We start from the raw sequence: 15,238 nt of genomic DNA, 5'->3' as shown, positions 1-15,238 counted from the left end.
CAGTTCAACCTGTTGTTTAGTGATCAACTGTGCTAACAAACTGAATCCCATAATTAATTTATTATATAAATGACATAATAGGGTTTATCGAGGAATATAAACAAGAATTGTTCAACATTAGAAAATCTATAAGTGTCATATACCACCCTAATTGATTAAGGGGGGAAAAGTACATATGGTCAGTTAGATGCCCAGAAAGTGTTAGATAAAATTCAAAATTCACTATGGCTCAAAAACAAACTTCCAGCAAGCAAGGAATTGACAAGAAGGTGCTTACTTAATCTGATTAAAATCTACCACGATTTTACATTACACATCATACTTCACTGTGAAACTTCACATGTTGTTAAAATCAAACAAGAAGTCATGAAAGATCACTATCACCAGTATTTAACATCATGCTGGTGTGGTCCTGGTCAAAGTAAATGGGAGTGGGTGGTGAGAGGGAGGAAAGAAAAGGGAACAAAAGAAGGACGGAAAAGAAATGAGGTATAAGGATTGGAAAGGAAGAAGCAAAATACTAAACTGCAGGTATATGACAGTGGGGAAAGGATGGACTATCCTATGAAGCAACTGGTTATTCACATGATGAAGAAAAACAATAATTAGATAACACATTCATCCCATACATAAAATCAATTCTAGGTAGATTTAAAGACCTAAATGTGAAAAGCAAACCTTTAAAAATTTTAGAACTTAGGAGAATATTTCTTAAACTAATTGATAGGAAAGAATTTTATATACACATCACAAAAAGCAAAAATCATGAAGTTTAATCATTTTTCTTAAATTAAAATTTTTAACTTTAGTGCCATGAAAGATACCATAAACAAGCTGAAAAGACAAGCTACAGACTTAGACTTCTGCAACACAAACCAACAAAGAATTGGAATTCATAATATATACTATTAAAGCATTGATAAATCACTAAGAAAAGCAAACAATCTAATAGAAAAATAGTCAAGACCAAATCACAGAACACTTATTAAAAGATGCCCAACCTCACTAGAATAAGGATAACATAGAATAAAACAATAAAGTTTCATAACTAATAGGTTAGCAAAAGAAAGTCTGCCAAACTCAAGGGTTGGTAAGGATATGGAAAAATAGGAAGTTTTATATACTACTTGTTGCGAGTATGACTGAGAAGCATTTTGAATATCAACTTGGCAATTTCCAGTAAAACTGAAAATGTGTGTATATACTACTCAACAAATCTACTAGGCTAGGGTTTATTAATTAATGCCTCTTGATCAGCACTTTTGTGTGCATGTTAGGGAAACAAACACAACACAGAAGAAAAATACAAGAGTGTAATGCATGTATTAAAGTGAAGGGCTGTTTCATAAAATGTTTGCTTCAGTTAAATTTATATGTGTATACATAATGCAGGGGGGGACATGGGAAAGGCAGTATATACAGAGAAGACAAGGAGTGATTCTACATCATCTTACTACACTGATGGGCAGTGATTGTAATGGGGTATGTCAGGGGGACTTGACAGTGGGGGGAGTCTAGTAACCATAATGTCGTTCAAGTAATTGTACATTAATGATATCAAAATAAAAAAATTAAAAAAAAAATTATATGTGTATATGGGTGGATAGCACACTGGATTTAAAATGTATTTCTTACTATAGGTTGTAGTCAAAAAAGTTTTAAGCCACTGACTAAGAAATATTCTTGCACTTGTATACAAACAGACATTCAAAAAGATGTTCACAGGACCACTGTTTTGTGTAAGTGAAACCATCATAAAATTGTTTATCAATGATTCTTTAATTAAAAAAAAAAAAAACAAACAAAAATGTCAAAGCACGAACTAAGGGTATAGAAATGATTGAACTTAAAAATTATTATTTAGCTGGGCATAGAAGCTACAGGGCATAAATATGCAAAGAAATAAAAAGCTAACCATTTCAAACAATAAGGCTTCTCTCTCACTTACCAACTTTACATTTCCCTGTATGGCCCCAGAAGATGACTGGTTAGCCAGAGACGGGTAAGATTCCTCAAGCGAGGAACAACCTAAGACAGGCACAGTTGCAGGGGGGTCATCAGGTGAGAAATTGGGGATCAAGAGAGGTGGGGCTTAGAACCTCACCCCCCCTGTTCTGAGAGAAATCTTCTGCATATGTGATGTTTTATTGCCCTTGTCCTGCTTGGATTAACACATAGTCTACAGGCACACACCTGATCATCTACATTTGCTCTCTTACAACACTAAACTATGTTTTCTACCTTTATCTTGTATCTACCTACCACTTCAGCATTTTATTAAAAATAATAATAATAAAGAGAGAAATGTGGTATCCACATATAAATCAAGTATAAAAATCAAATGAGTATTCATATTTGAACTGACTGCTTATAGTTCATAATGCATGAGCAAAACCGAAGGTTTCTGTGATGGCTGCCCTTGTACTGTTCACCATGTAAGAACTTATTCACTGTGTAAGAATTTGTTCTCCATGTAAGAACTTGTTTGTTATGCCTCAGAAGATTGGAGACTGACGAAAATTAGGCTTGGGGTGGATTAATGATTGTGCATTGAGCAGTGACTCCCCTGTACAGAATTTTATTGTTGTTAACAACCATTTGATCAATAAATATGAGAGATGCCCTCACAAAAAAAAAAAAAAAAAAAAAAAGTATACACTTCCAATGGTAAAATAATAAGTAACCGGGATGTAATGAATACAGTCAAGATATTGTAACAGCTTGGTATGGTGATAGCTGGTACCTAGAATTGTCATGTATATAAATGTTGAATCACTATGTTGTACACCTGAAACTAATGTAATGTAATACTGTGTGTCAACTACCCTTCAATAATATAAATAAATAAATAAGTAAGTAAAAAAAAAAAAAAAAAAAGAACAGCACAAAAGACAGACGAGATTAAAAATACATACTTGCATGTAGAACAACTCAGAAAAATATGGTGAATGGATTGAGTCTACTCTATCATAAAATGCTATAACACCATTTTGTTGCACCAATGAGAAAATTACTTGTTTAAAAAATCCAAATGGTGGCATTGTCCTGAAAAATTAAACAAGTTTATTTATAACTGAAAAAAAAAAAAATTATTATTTAATCACATAAAATTTTGTTGCATGAGGGAATACTGTAGTTTTCTCAAATAATCTATTTTAGACTGTCATTCACAGAATACCATGTTAATTTCCTTGTTTTTGGCTCCAAATTATCATTTATTGAGTGTTTACTGTGTTCTAGGCAGTGTTAAGAACTGAATAAAATAATTTCTAACCTCAAAAAATTTTTAATTAAAAAAAAAATATTCACAGGAGCACTGTGTATAAAGTGAAAACCTGGAATCTGAAACTCAATCAGTATGAGACTGGATAAACAAAATATGGTACATTCATACAGTGGAACTCTATACAGAAGTTAGGATGAATACCTTATGTATCAATACAGGGAAATCACAAAAACATGAGATACAGAAACAAACATGATACCACTTAATACAAATTTTTTAAAAAACCAAAATGATTCATTATTTATGGATACCTATATATATAGTAAAAATATAAAAACATGAACAGAGGATACAACTAACTTGAGGATGCTGGTTGCCTCTACAGAATGCAGGAGGGGAATTGAATTAGAAAGAGAACAAAGGTACTTCCATTATATCAGAAATGTTTCTGGTATGGGGGATCACGGGGAGAACAGTGTAGCACAGAGAAGGCACATAGTCAATCTGTGGCACCTTGCTGCACTGATGGAGAGTGACTGCATTGGGTTATGGGTGGGGATTTGATAATGTGGGTAAGTGTAGTAACCACATTGTTTTTTCATGTGAAACCTTCATAGAATTGTAAGTGCATATCAGTCATACCTTAATAAAAAATTAAAAAAAAAAGAAATGTTTCATGCCCTTTATTTTTTTAATATAAATAAAATTAAACAAAAGTGTTAATATTTGTTAATTCTGAGTAATAAACGCACAGGTTATCTGATGGTTAGCTCCACTTTTGAACTTTTTCTGTATTTTTTTCCGAATTTAAAATAAATTCTTTCCCTTGATTTTGCTGCCTTAAAAAATACTGAGGGAACCAACAGAAAGAGAAATCAGGAAAACAACTCCATTCACAATTGCATCAAAAAAAATAAAATACCTAGGAATAAACCTAACCAAAGAAGTGAAAGACTTATACTCTGAAAACTACAAGTCACTCTTAAGAGAAATCAAAGGGGACACTAACAGATGGAAACTCATCCCATGCTCGTGGCTAGGAAGAATTAATATCGTTAAAATGGCCATCCTGCCCAAAGCAATATACAGATTTGATGCAATCCCTATGAAACTACCAGCAACATTCTTCAATGAACTGGAACAAATAATTCAAAAATTCATATGGAAACACCAAAGACCCCGAATAGCCAAAGCAATCCTGAGAAAGAAGAATAAAGTAGGGGGGATCTCACTCCCCAATTTCAAGCTCTACTATAAAGCCATAGTAATCAAGACAATTTGGTACTGGCACAAGAACAGAGCCACAGACCAATGGAACAGACTAGAGAATCCAGACATTAACCCAGACATATATGGTCAATTAATATTTGATAAAGGAGCCATGGACATACAATGGCGAAATGACAGTCTCTTCAACAGGTGGTGCTGGCAAAACTGGACAGCTACATGTAGGAGAATGAAACTGGACCATTGTCTAACCCCATATACAAAAGTAAACTCAAAATGGATCAAAGACCTGAATGTAAGCCATGAAACCATTAAACTCTTGGAAGAAAACATAGGCGAAAACCTCTTAGACATAAACATGAGTGACCTCTTCTTGAACATATCTCCCCGGGCAAGGAAAACAACAGCAAAAATGAGTAAGTGGGACTATATTAAGCTGAAAAGCTTCTGTACAGCAAAAGACACCATCAATAGAACAAGAAGGATCCCTACAGTATGGGAGAATATATTTGAAAATGACACATCCGATAAAGGCTTGACGTCCAGAATATATAAGGAGCTCTCACGCCTCAACAAACAAAAAACAAATAACCCAATTAAAAAATGGGCAGAGGAACTGAACAGACAGTTCTCCAAAAAAGAAATACAGATGGCCAACAGACACATGAAAAGATGCTCCACATCGCTAATTATCAGAGAAATGCAAATTAAAACTACAATGAGGTATCACCTCACACCAGTAAGGATGGCTGCCATCCAAAAGACAAACAACAACAAATGTTGGCGAGGCTGTGGAGAAAGGGGAACCCTCCTACACTGCTGGTGGGAATGTAAGTTAGTTCAACCATTGTGGAAAGCAGTATGGAGGTACATCAAAATGCTCAAAACAGACTTACCATTTGACCCAGGAATTCCACTCCTAGGAATTTACCCTAAGAATGCAGCAATCAAGTTTGAGAAAGACAGATGCACCCCTATGTTTATTGCAGCACTATTTACAATAGCCAAGAATTGGAAGCAACCTAAATGTCCATCAATAGATGAATGGATAAAGAAGATGTGGTACATATACACAATGGAATACTACTCAGCTATAAGAAAAGGGCAAATCCAATCATTTGCAGCAACATGGATGGAGCTGGAGGGTATTATGCTCAGTGAAACAAGCCAAGCGGAGAAAGAGAAATACCAAATGATTTCACTTATCTGTGGAATATAAGAACAAAGGAAAAACTGAAGGAACAAAACAGCAGCAGAATCACAGAACTCAAGAATGGACTAACAGGTACCAAAGGGAAAGGGACTGGGGAGGATGGGTGGGTAGGGAGGGATAAGGGGGGGAGAAGTAGGGGGGTATTAAGATTAACATGCATGGGGGGGTAGGAGAAAAGGGAGGGCTGTACAACACAGAGAAGGCAAGTAGTGATTCTACAACATTTAGCTATGCTGATGGACAGTGACTGTAAAGGGGTTTATAGGGGAGACCTGGTATAGGGGAGAGCCTAGTAAACATAATATTCGTCATGTAAGTGTAGATTAGTGATAGCAAAAAAAAAAAAAAAAAAAAAAAAAAAAAGGGCAGTTCCTGTGTGGTAACCTCCAACGAGTTCTACACAAGGGTATAAAGGGCATATAAAAGTGTAGGCAAAGGGTCTGTTTGTGTTTATACAGAGGATCAAAGCCTAATTGGGCTACCCCGAAAATGAACTAAGATACGATATGAAAAAGAACTTCCAACATCTGCACCCTCTGGAAGACTCATGCCAGAAGATGATCATCAAAAAACCCCAACAAAGATCCACGCACTGCTACAGCTGTAGATGCACTCATCCCACCAGTTCCTGGACCTGCCATGGGAATGAGGAAGGAGATATCTAAGCTGGCCTGTGCATATAGTAAAACAACAAAATTGGACTGGATCTATACTGTTGGAACTCAACCAAGAATTTGGAGAAGTGCAAATTGTAGCGCTCCAAAGTCTTACAACTACAAACTATTTATTGTTAAAAGAACATATGGCATGTGAACAGTCCCCAGGAATGGGTTGTTTTAATTTGTCTGATTTCTCTCAGACTGTTCAAGTTCATTTGGACAATATCCACCATATCATAGATAAGTTTTCACAAATGCCTAAGGTGCCTAACTGGTTTTCTTGGTTTCACTGCAGATGGCTGGTAATTACAGATATGCTTTGGTTATGTAACTATACTCCTATTATGTTAATGTGTGTGTGCAATTTAAGTAGTAGCTTAAAACCTATACATGCTGAAGTTACTCTACAAGAAGATATATCAAAGAAATAATCAATCTTCCCAAGTTTTCTTCCGCCTGCTACTTCTATAGCTTTTCTTCTTCCTTCCTAATTACAACCCTTAAATAGAATTCGTGCCTCATATCAAATTTACCGAGTATCATAATTCTTCCAAGTGGTAAAGATACCTCAAGACAAATGCTGGGCATAGAAGCCATAGGGCATAAATATGCAAAGAAGTAAAAAGCTAACTTTTTCAAACAATAAGGCTTCTCTCTCACTTACCAACTTCACATTTCCCTGTATGGCCCCGGAAGATGACTGGTTAGCCAGAGACGGGTAAGATTCCTCAAGGGAGGAACAACCTAAGACAGGCACAGTCGCAGGGGGGCCATCAGGTGAGAAATTGGGGATCAACAGAGGTGAGGCTTAGAACCTCACCCCCCCGTTCTGAGAGAAATCTTCTGCATACGTGGATGTTTTATTGCCCTGGTCTAGCTTGGATTAACACATAGTCTACAGGCACACACCTGATCATCTACATGTGCTCTCTTACAACACTAAACTATGTTTTCTACCTTTATCTTGTATCTACCTACCACTTCAGCATTTTATTAAAAATAATAATAATAAAGAGAGAAATGTGGTATCCACATATAAATCAAGTATAAAAACCAAATGAGTATTCATATTTGAACTGACTGTTTATAGTTCATAATGCATGAGCAAAACCGAAAGTTTCTGTGATGACTGCCCTTGTACTGTTCACTATGTAACTTATTCATTATGTAAGAATTTGTTCTACATGTAAAAACTTGTTTGTTATGCCTCAGAAGATTGGAGACTGACAAAAATTAGGCTTGGGGTGGAATAATGATTGTGCATTGAGCATTGACTCCCCTATACAGAATTTTATTGTCGTTAACAACCATTTGATCAATAAATATGAGAGATGCCCTCACAAAAAAAAAAAAAAAAGGACAGACTTCCAATGGTAAAATAAATTAGTAACCGGGATGTAAGGTATAGCATAAGGAATATAGTCAAGATATTGTAACAGCCTGGTAGGGTGATAGCTGGAACCTAGAATTATGTATATAAATGTTCTACCACTGTGTTGTACACTTGAAACTCATGTAATGTAATACTGTGTGTCAACTACCCTTCAATAAAAAATAATTATTAAAAAAAAAAAAAAAAAAAAAAAAAAAATCAAAAAAAAAAAAAAAATACTGAGGGAAACCAAAAAAGGGAAATAATTATAGATAATATAAAACAGCCTAAAAACAACTAGGTGTTCAAAGTATCCCTAATTCTTATATCGAATCGCCCAGTCCCAAAAGGCAGCAGAGACATTTTCTGCCCCAACGATTTTCCTGCTTGTCTTCCCTTGTCTTTCCCTACACTCCAGGAAGTGGTCACCTTATTTTGAGGTAACTCCCCAAAAGTGCAACACTCATTCAATTCTCAGTAAAACTCTGTGAGGTAAATATTACTAGTACCCACATTTATAAAATCAAGCTGATGCTTTTCAAAGCAGCTGATTACTAGCCAAAGATCACAAGCCAATGACAAAATTGGGACTACAACCCATCAGCTTCTGAATCTAGTCACTCCTACAGTGTGATGACTCAATTTCAACTGTACAACACATCCAGAAAACAGGAGAGACTGTTCACAACACCAAGACCTGTTCCGATCTAACCCCTTTTCTTCATTCTTCCAGCCCTGCTCTTTCTCTCCTTTCTTCTTCCAGGCAGGCAGCCAAGAGCAAGACAGCTGCCACTATTAATTCTTCCCTTCCCTGTAGCTACTCATGCTTCTTTTTCCCATAACTCCTGCAGATGAACAGGCAGAAGGGGGAAACAAGTATGAACAAGGGGTCACAGGCATAGTCCCTTTGACATAAGAATCCTTGCACAGAAGAGAATGGACATTCCCATGGCCCTAGACTCAAGTCTCCTTTCACCTTCCACAAGTCAGGGAGCAGGAAAACACTACAGAAAAGCCCAGGTTGCCCCTCTTTATCAGTGCTGGCAAAAGTCCTTTACTGAAGGGATTTAATTAACAGAAAAATGTAAAAGTACCAGTTTTTTAATCGGTCCCGGGCTTCCAACTGGGCTCCCACTTCAAAGCTGATTCCTCGTCTGTTAGGTGGATGCTTTGTCATTTTCAGGCATCAACGGGGCTGCCTTTATTCTCCTGAAAAAGCCAATTAAATATTTATGAAACTTAGCAAAGTCTGCCCAGAGTGTAGCACCAACTCACTACACAGAAAAGACAAACAGGCATTTATTCAAAACACAAAGCTCCAGGAAACCATGTCAGCGTCCTATTTCATGCCTGCCCTCATCCTAACACAGGTGTGCCCTCCAATGGTTCCTCCTCCTCCATTCTGTAGCATCCTGTAGTGTCTGGAATTGTGAGGGGACCCTCCCTCAACAGTGCTTACCAAAGACTCACCTATAAGGGGCACCCCTCAGAACTCCAAAAACTAAAATTACTCTCAGAGTTATATTCAATCATTTACTGATGCATTCAACAAATACCTGTTGAGAAACTATTTAGGAAAACACTCAAGTACAAAAGAGACACACAATTCCTGCACTCATGAAGCTTCTAGTCCACTGTGGGAAAACAAAATGTAGCCACTAAACAGAGAAACAAAATAACCGCAAGCTGTAACCACTATCAATTTTAAGTGCTACAAAGGAGGCAAACAAAAGCTGAAACACTGATTTCTGGCCCTACTTTGGAAGGCTACACAAGAAAGATCTATTTATTCTTTCGTTGACCTATTTTTATTTTCTACCTTTTTGAGTCCTTTCTGACAAGTAATTTTTTATTAAGTAATTCTTAATTTATATTTTCCTAAGTAATTCCTTATTAATAAGTCTATGGGAATTAGGATTGGTGGTTATTTTCTATATGAGAAAAATTTATCTTGAGGGGCTATTGGTGGTCCTGATAGAGACACAGCCATTCTGAACTCTCAGGGCACTTAAGCAAGCCACCTCCATACAGCAAGCTACCCCGACTAAATCCTCTCCCACTAAACTTTAGATCTCAGCAGCATACGCTCCTGAAGCAAAGCCAGGGCACTGCCAGGACATCTGGCTCACACCAGAAGCACAATGCTTGTAATGGATGAATGCAGAAAAATCACAGAATTGGGTCCTCATATCTGATGCATAGTACCACCACTTCTTAGGAAGCTTTGCTTGCAATGTATTACATGAAAAAACAGGATGCAAAACTACACCACTTTGAGCTCATACTGAAAGTCATGTGCATTAAAAAAAAAAAGGTTGTATATGACTGTTCTTTTCCTCTTAAACAGTTTCTTAAACTTACAGTCTTTCACAAACAAAATTTTCCATAAAAAAAAATAGCATGAAGGATGAGCTATCCATTAAATGACTCATTCTGAAGGGATGATATTGGGGAACACACAAAGCAAATCAAACTAAGGCAGGAATAGATGACATTTGTAATTAAAGAAAATGAAACCTAGTAAACTGAAAAGCTACGTAAGGCAGAAGTATTTCAATTATGTGGACCCTGAGAAAGGGAAAGTCAGAATTTGGCTTTACCCAACAATCTCCAGGTAAATGAGATACAAATCTGATGTAAGTAAATCCAATCAGTAGAAAAGTTCATTTTGGCTTGCCTAAATACTTCGTCAATTATCTACTTTTTTATCTCTGACTTTATGCATACCAAGTGATATTCAGATTAAAAGCTTGGACTCCCAGATTATATGAAAAGGTGATGCCAAACAAAAAGAAAAGCAGAGTGACACTGAACACTCACCAGCTTCTAGTATTTGTCAGACTTCATGCAGAAAGGCACAACTCCCTTTTATAGAAGTCATGCAATATATTATAAAGGGATCAAATGCTTGGCATTGAACCCCCAGCTCCACCCCTTACTAGCTGAATGAATTTGGATAAATTACTTAACCCCTCTAAATTTGTTTCTTCTCCATAAAACTGGGATGGTGATGGTAACAGATATCACCTCTCCCTAGGCAGTGAGTGGGTGTAAGGATTAAATGAGATAACCCATTTAAGGAGTACAGGGCTGGTACAAAGCAAAGACTATATATTTAGTAGCTTTTAATAATTCTATTTATCATAAATGAGGAAATTAGGCCTCAAGTAATTTGGCTAAGGTTCAGATGCTAAGAGACAGGCCACAGAAAAGCCCCAGTCTGCTTCATTTCTAAATTCTTTCATCACACAACTTCCCCACAGGTACCCTAGGAGATCTTCTATTAAAATACAGGAGCAAGGCAGTGAATGAAAGAAAATAAGCAAGTTATTCCCAAATGCTCAAGAAAACCAATTCCTCTTGGGACTGAATTGTCAGGTCTTCCTTATTATCACAGAACTAAAACCTGTTTCATTGTAACTCTGACCCACTTGTTTAATGTTTCACTCTCTGGTTCCACAGAGAATAAGACTAAGGGCTAAACTGGCTTTCATGTCCTATCCCCAGTATACTCTCCATTCTTCTTGGGTGGGAGAATTTGGTTTTAAATGTCACATTAATTCATTTAACAAACCATTAGCGAGTACTACTAGTAAGGAACTGTGCTGGAAATTAGCAATAAGAAATCCAACTCAGTCCCCACTCCAGACCACCCAGGAAGACAAACACAAAAATTAAGGAAAAATGAATGAGCTCTAGCAAATGGCAAGGGAAGGGACAACCGAAAATCATCTAAAAGTCTCAATTTGACATCTATTAACTAATAAAATAGAGTTCAAGACAGAAGCAGGAATTTTTTTTAATTACATAAGAAGTACATTTTTACTTCTCACATTTAGTTTAAAACAAATATTTTTCAAGATACAAGAAGACTAAGATTAAGTACCTTTTAACTTATCCATTCCTCAAGGCCTTAGATCTTTCTTCCAAAAATCTCCAGCTTTCAGAATGAGAGGAAAAGGGACTATGTTCAATAAAAACACTGAGGGAAACTAAGAGAAAAAATCTGATGCAATCTGTATTTACATAGGATTCCATTTTAAAGACCTTGGCAGGACTTCAAATCACTCCTTCAAATTCGTTTCCATACAATGGGAGCCCACTACTACCCAAGACACAGAGGACCTACTTTACTTCCTTAAATAGAGTTATTTGCCCTCAATGCCCCTGAATCAATGATAATGAAAGCTTAAATGTACACTGTGTAATACAGTTTAAAGGGTACTTTTCACAAATGACAAACTGGAAGAAAATAATTGCAACATATATGACAAAGAGCTAACTTTCCTTATTAAAAAAGAGTGCATACAAACCAAGAACAAAAAATCAAACAATTCACTTAAAAATGGGTAAAGTATAAAAACTGGCAGATTATCAAGGGAGAAAATAATATAAAGGTCTAATAAGCATGTGACATATACACATAACCTCACCCTAAATTAAAGGAAATGCAAATCAAAATAGTTTTTCAGCAAAATATTTAAAGGTAGGATACTCAGTGTTTGCTGGGATAAGGAGAAAAGAGCATCTTATACACTGTTGCTAGAAGCATAAACTGGGAAAGCTTTTCTAGAGGCAACCTGGCACTACCTACAAAAATGCACATACCTGCAACCCAGCATTCTACTGCCAGTAATTTATTCTACAGATACTTCCCCCAAAGTCTGCCAAATTATCTACAAAGATAATCAATATAGCTTAGCAATTCCTGCAGCTATAATGTCCATCAAAAGAAACCTAGTTTGGTGAATTATGGTTCATCTCTACAACAGAATGTTGTATAACTATTAAAAGGAATAATGGCAATCTATAGATGCTGATACAGAATCATCTGCAAGATAATACTGTCAAGTTAAAAGGGCATGGTATAAATGACCCTATAGGATCGTACTACATAGACAGTGACTACAATGGGGTGGGGGTGGGCGAAACTTGATAATATGGGTGAATGATGAAACCACCATGTTGCTCATGTAAAACCTTCATAAGATTGTATATTAACGATACCTTAACAAACAAAAAAAAGGCATGGTACAGAGGCATATGTTTGTCCCTTCATTTATCCCTTCAATGTAAACAACATAAATATAGACAGATTATAGCATATACATAAAATTATTTCTTGGAAGGAACTAAGAAGCTGTTTAAGTAGTTCCCTTAATGAGAGGAATAGGGCATGAAAATTTAACTTTTTTCATTTTCTTACCTTTCTATATTATTAGAATGTAAGAATCCACTTTTCTGTTGTTAATTGTCAACAGGGATTATCTAGTTGGCAAGATTTTAATTTTGGATTCCTTTTATATATTTCTTAATTTCTAAACAATGTTATTTAAGTATGCAAAAGAAGTTTCCTTCTTAGACTATCTTACTGGGTCTTCACCAATGCCAAATGTACTTAAAACTAAATGTGGTTCCCATGGTACAGAAAGGAAACTCAAGTGCAGAGGGGCTTGCAGTTTCTGAGGTCCTCTAAGGCAGGTAACACCCATCTTACTGTAAGTAACAGGATTTTCCCAGAGATAGACAAACCACTTCTTGAAGGCCCTTCTTCTTCCCCTTATCAAAGTCTTCTATGTTTACATTCATGCATTCAGAAATAAACATATTTAGAATACAGGAAATTGGATGCTTTTCAAATGCTGTGTCAGAATTACCATTATATAACAAGCAGAAACATTCAATTTTTCAGAAAAGACAAAACCTAATACTGGCCCAGATGTGGGAAAATGGAACACTTCAACCACTGCCTGGGGCTCTGCCCATGGACATCTTTTTATACCTCAATCTAGGAGTAAGGAACGAACAGTAAAACTGCTTATACACATGGACTCGGTAATTTCAATCTGAAGAACACACCCAGGATAAAAATAAGTCATTTGTGAAAACAAGAAGAAAAAAAAAATAGCTCTTTACATTACAATTCTGGGGAAACAAGATATAGTTCACATGTTTAAGAGCAAGAGAATATTTCAACAAAACCTAATGTAGTAGGACTATACTATAAACACCATTAGGGAAAGAAATTATTGCCAAACAGATGCGAAATAAATGAAATAAAGAATGCTCTTAAGCTAAAATGAAAAGGCTGTGAACTAACCTTACAAAGAGCATAGTAGATGTAATATACCCTTAGAGAGACTAACTAAACCTACATAAAAACATTTGTAATGACAATTATAATTTTACATATATTAAGTAATGTAATCGTAACAACAACCTCAGAGGTACAATTATTAAACCTCATTGTAAAGATGAGAAAACAGAAGAACCAAGAAAAGCTAGGGATGCCCTAGGACCCCCATATAGTAACAGGCTGAGCCAGGATTTGATTCTAGGCACTGTGGCTCCTGGATCCTTAAACACTTCATGTTTCCCCATGAGCTACATCTTTGAGCTGTTTCTTAATTATTCAAATAAGGATTAATGGCCCCTATCTTGAGTTCAATAAGAATTATATTTGATTAGAAAAAAACATATTCAAAGCCCCTAATTGTCTAGCACAAACTAGGTACTCAAAACACAGCAGCAGAATTTTCTGAAGTCATGATACATTTAATGTTGTATTGACAAAAGATTTTCAATTTGGGAGAGGGGAAGAGTATTATAGCCATGGTAACTGAAGGTCCTGCCCTCAGAAACCCCATTGTACTCTGGGAGAAAGGACTGAGGGCTCAAAGTGAAAAAAGAATTAAGGTGAATGCTGGCAAGGATGCAAAGAAAGGGGAGCCCTCCTACACTGCTGGGGGAATGAAAACTAGTTCGACCATTGTGGAAAGCAACACAGAGGCTTCTCAAAAAACTAAAAATAGAAATACCATTTGACCCAGGAATTCCACTCCTAGGAATTTACCCTAAGAAAACAGGATCACAGATTCAAAAAGACGTATGCACCCCTATGTTTATCGCAGCACTTTTTACAATAGCCAAGATATGGAAACAACCCAAGTGTCCCTCGGTAGACAAATGGATAAAGAAGATGTGGTACACATACACAATGGGATATTATTCAGCCATAAGAAAGAAACAAATCCTACCATTTGCAACAACATGGATGGAGCTAGAGGGTATTATGCTGGGTGAAATAAGCCAGGTGGAGAAAGACAAGTACGAAATGATTTCACTCATCTGTGGAGTGTAAGAAGAAAAAACTGAAGGAACAAAACAGCAGCAGACTCACAGAACCCAAGAATGGACTAACGGTTACCAAACAGAAAGGGACTGGAGAGGATGGGTGGGAAGGGAGGGATAAGGGGAAAGGGGGCATTATGATTAACACATATAATGTAGAGGGGTGCACAGGGAAGGCAGTATAGCACAGAGAAGACAAGTAATGATTCTATAGCATCTTACTATGCTGATGGAGAGTGACTGTAATGGGGTTTGTGGTGGGGACTTGACAATGGGGGGAATCTAGTAACCACAGTGTTGTTCATGCAAGTGTATATTAATGCCACCAAAAAAAAATGATAAATACATACACAAATAAGATACTTTCTGGCATGGTAAGTACAGTGGGGGAAAGCCCAACAAAATAATGT

At 36.4% G+C, this 15,238-nt stretch overlaps 1 protein-coding gene across 4 annotated transcripts in view; it reads right to left on the bottom strand.

Annotated features, from left to right (window-relative positions):
- PHF20 (PHD finger protein 20) overlaps positions 1-15,238 on the bottom strand; it is a 173,455-nt gene that overhangs the window by 134,063 nt on the left and 24,154 nt on the right. For all 4 annotated transcript variants that reach the window (XM_036902427.2, XM_036902430.2, XM_036902428.2 and 1 more), the window contains one exon: positions 8,792-8,906. In XM_036902427.2, coding sequence (XP_036758322.2) covers positions 8,792-8,874 — 83 coding nt within the window. In that variant the 5' untranslated portion in view covers positions 8,875-8,906. Of the gene's footprint in view, positions 1-8,791; positions 8,907-15,238 lie in introns of those variants that run through there.

The sequence above is a fragment of the Manis pentadactyla genome, chromosome 5, assembly GCF_030020395.1.
Source record: "Manis pentadactyla isolate mManPen7 chromosome 5, mManPen7.hap1, whole genome shotgun sequence".
Taxonomy (NCBI): Eukaryota; Metazoa; Chordata; class Mammalia; order Pholidota; family Manidae; genus Manis; species Manis pentadactyla.
This window is presented reverse-complemented; position numbering and strand designations above follow the sequence as displayed.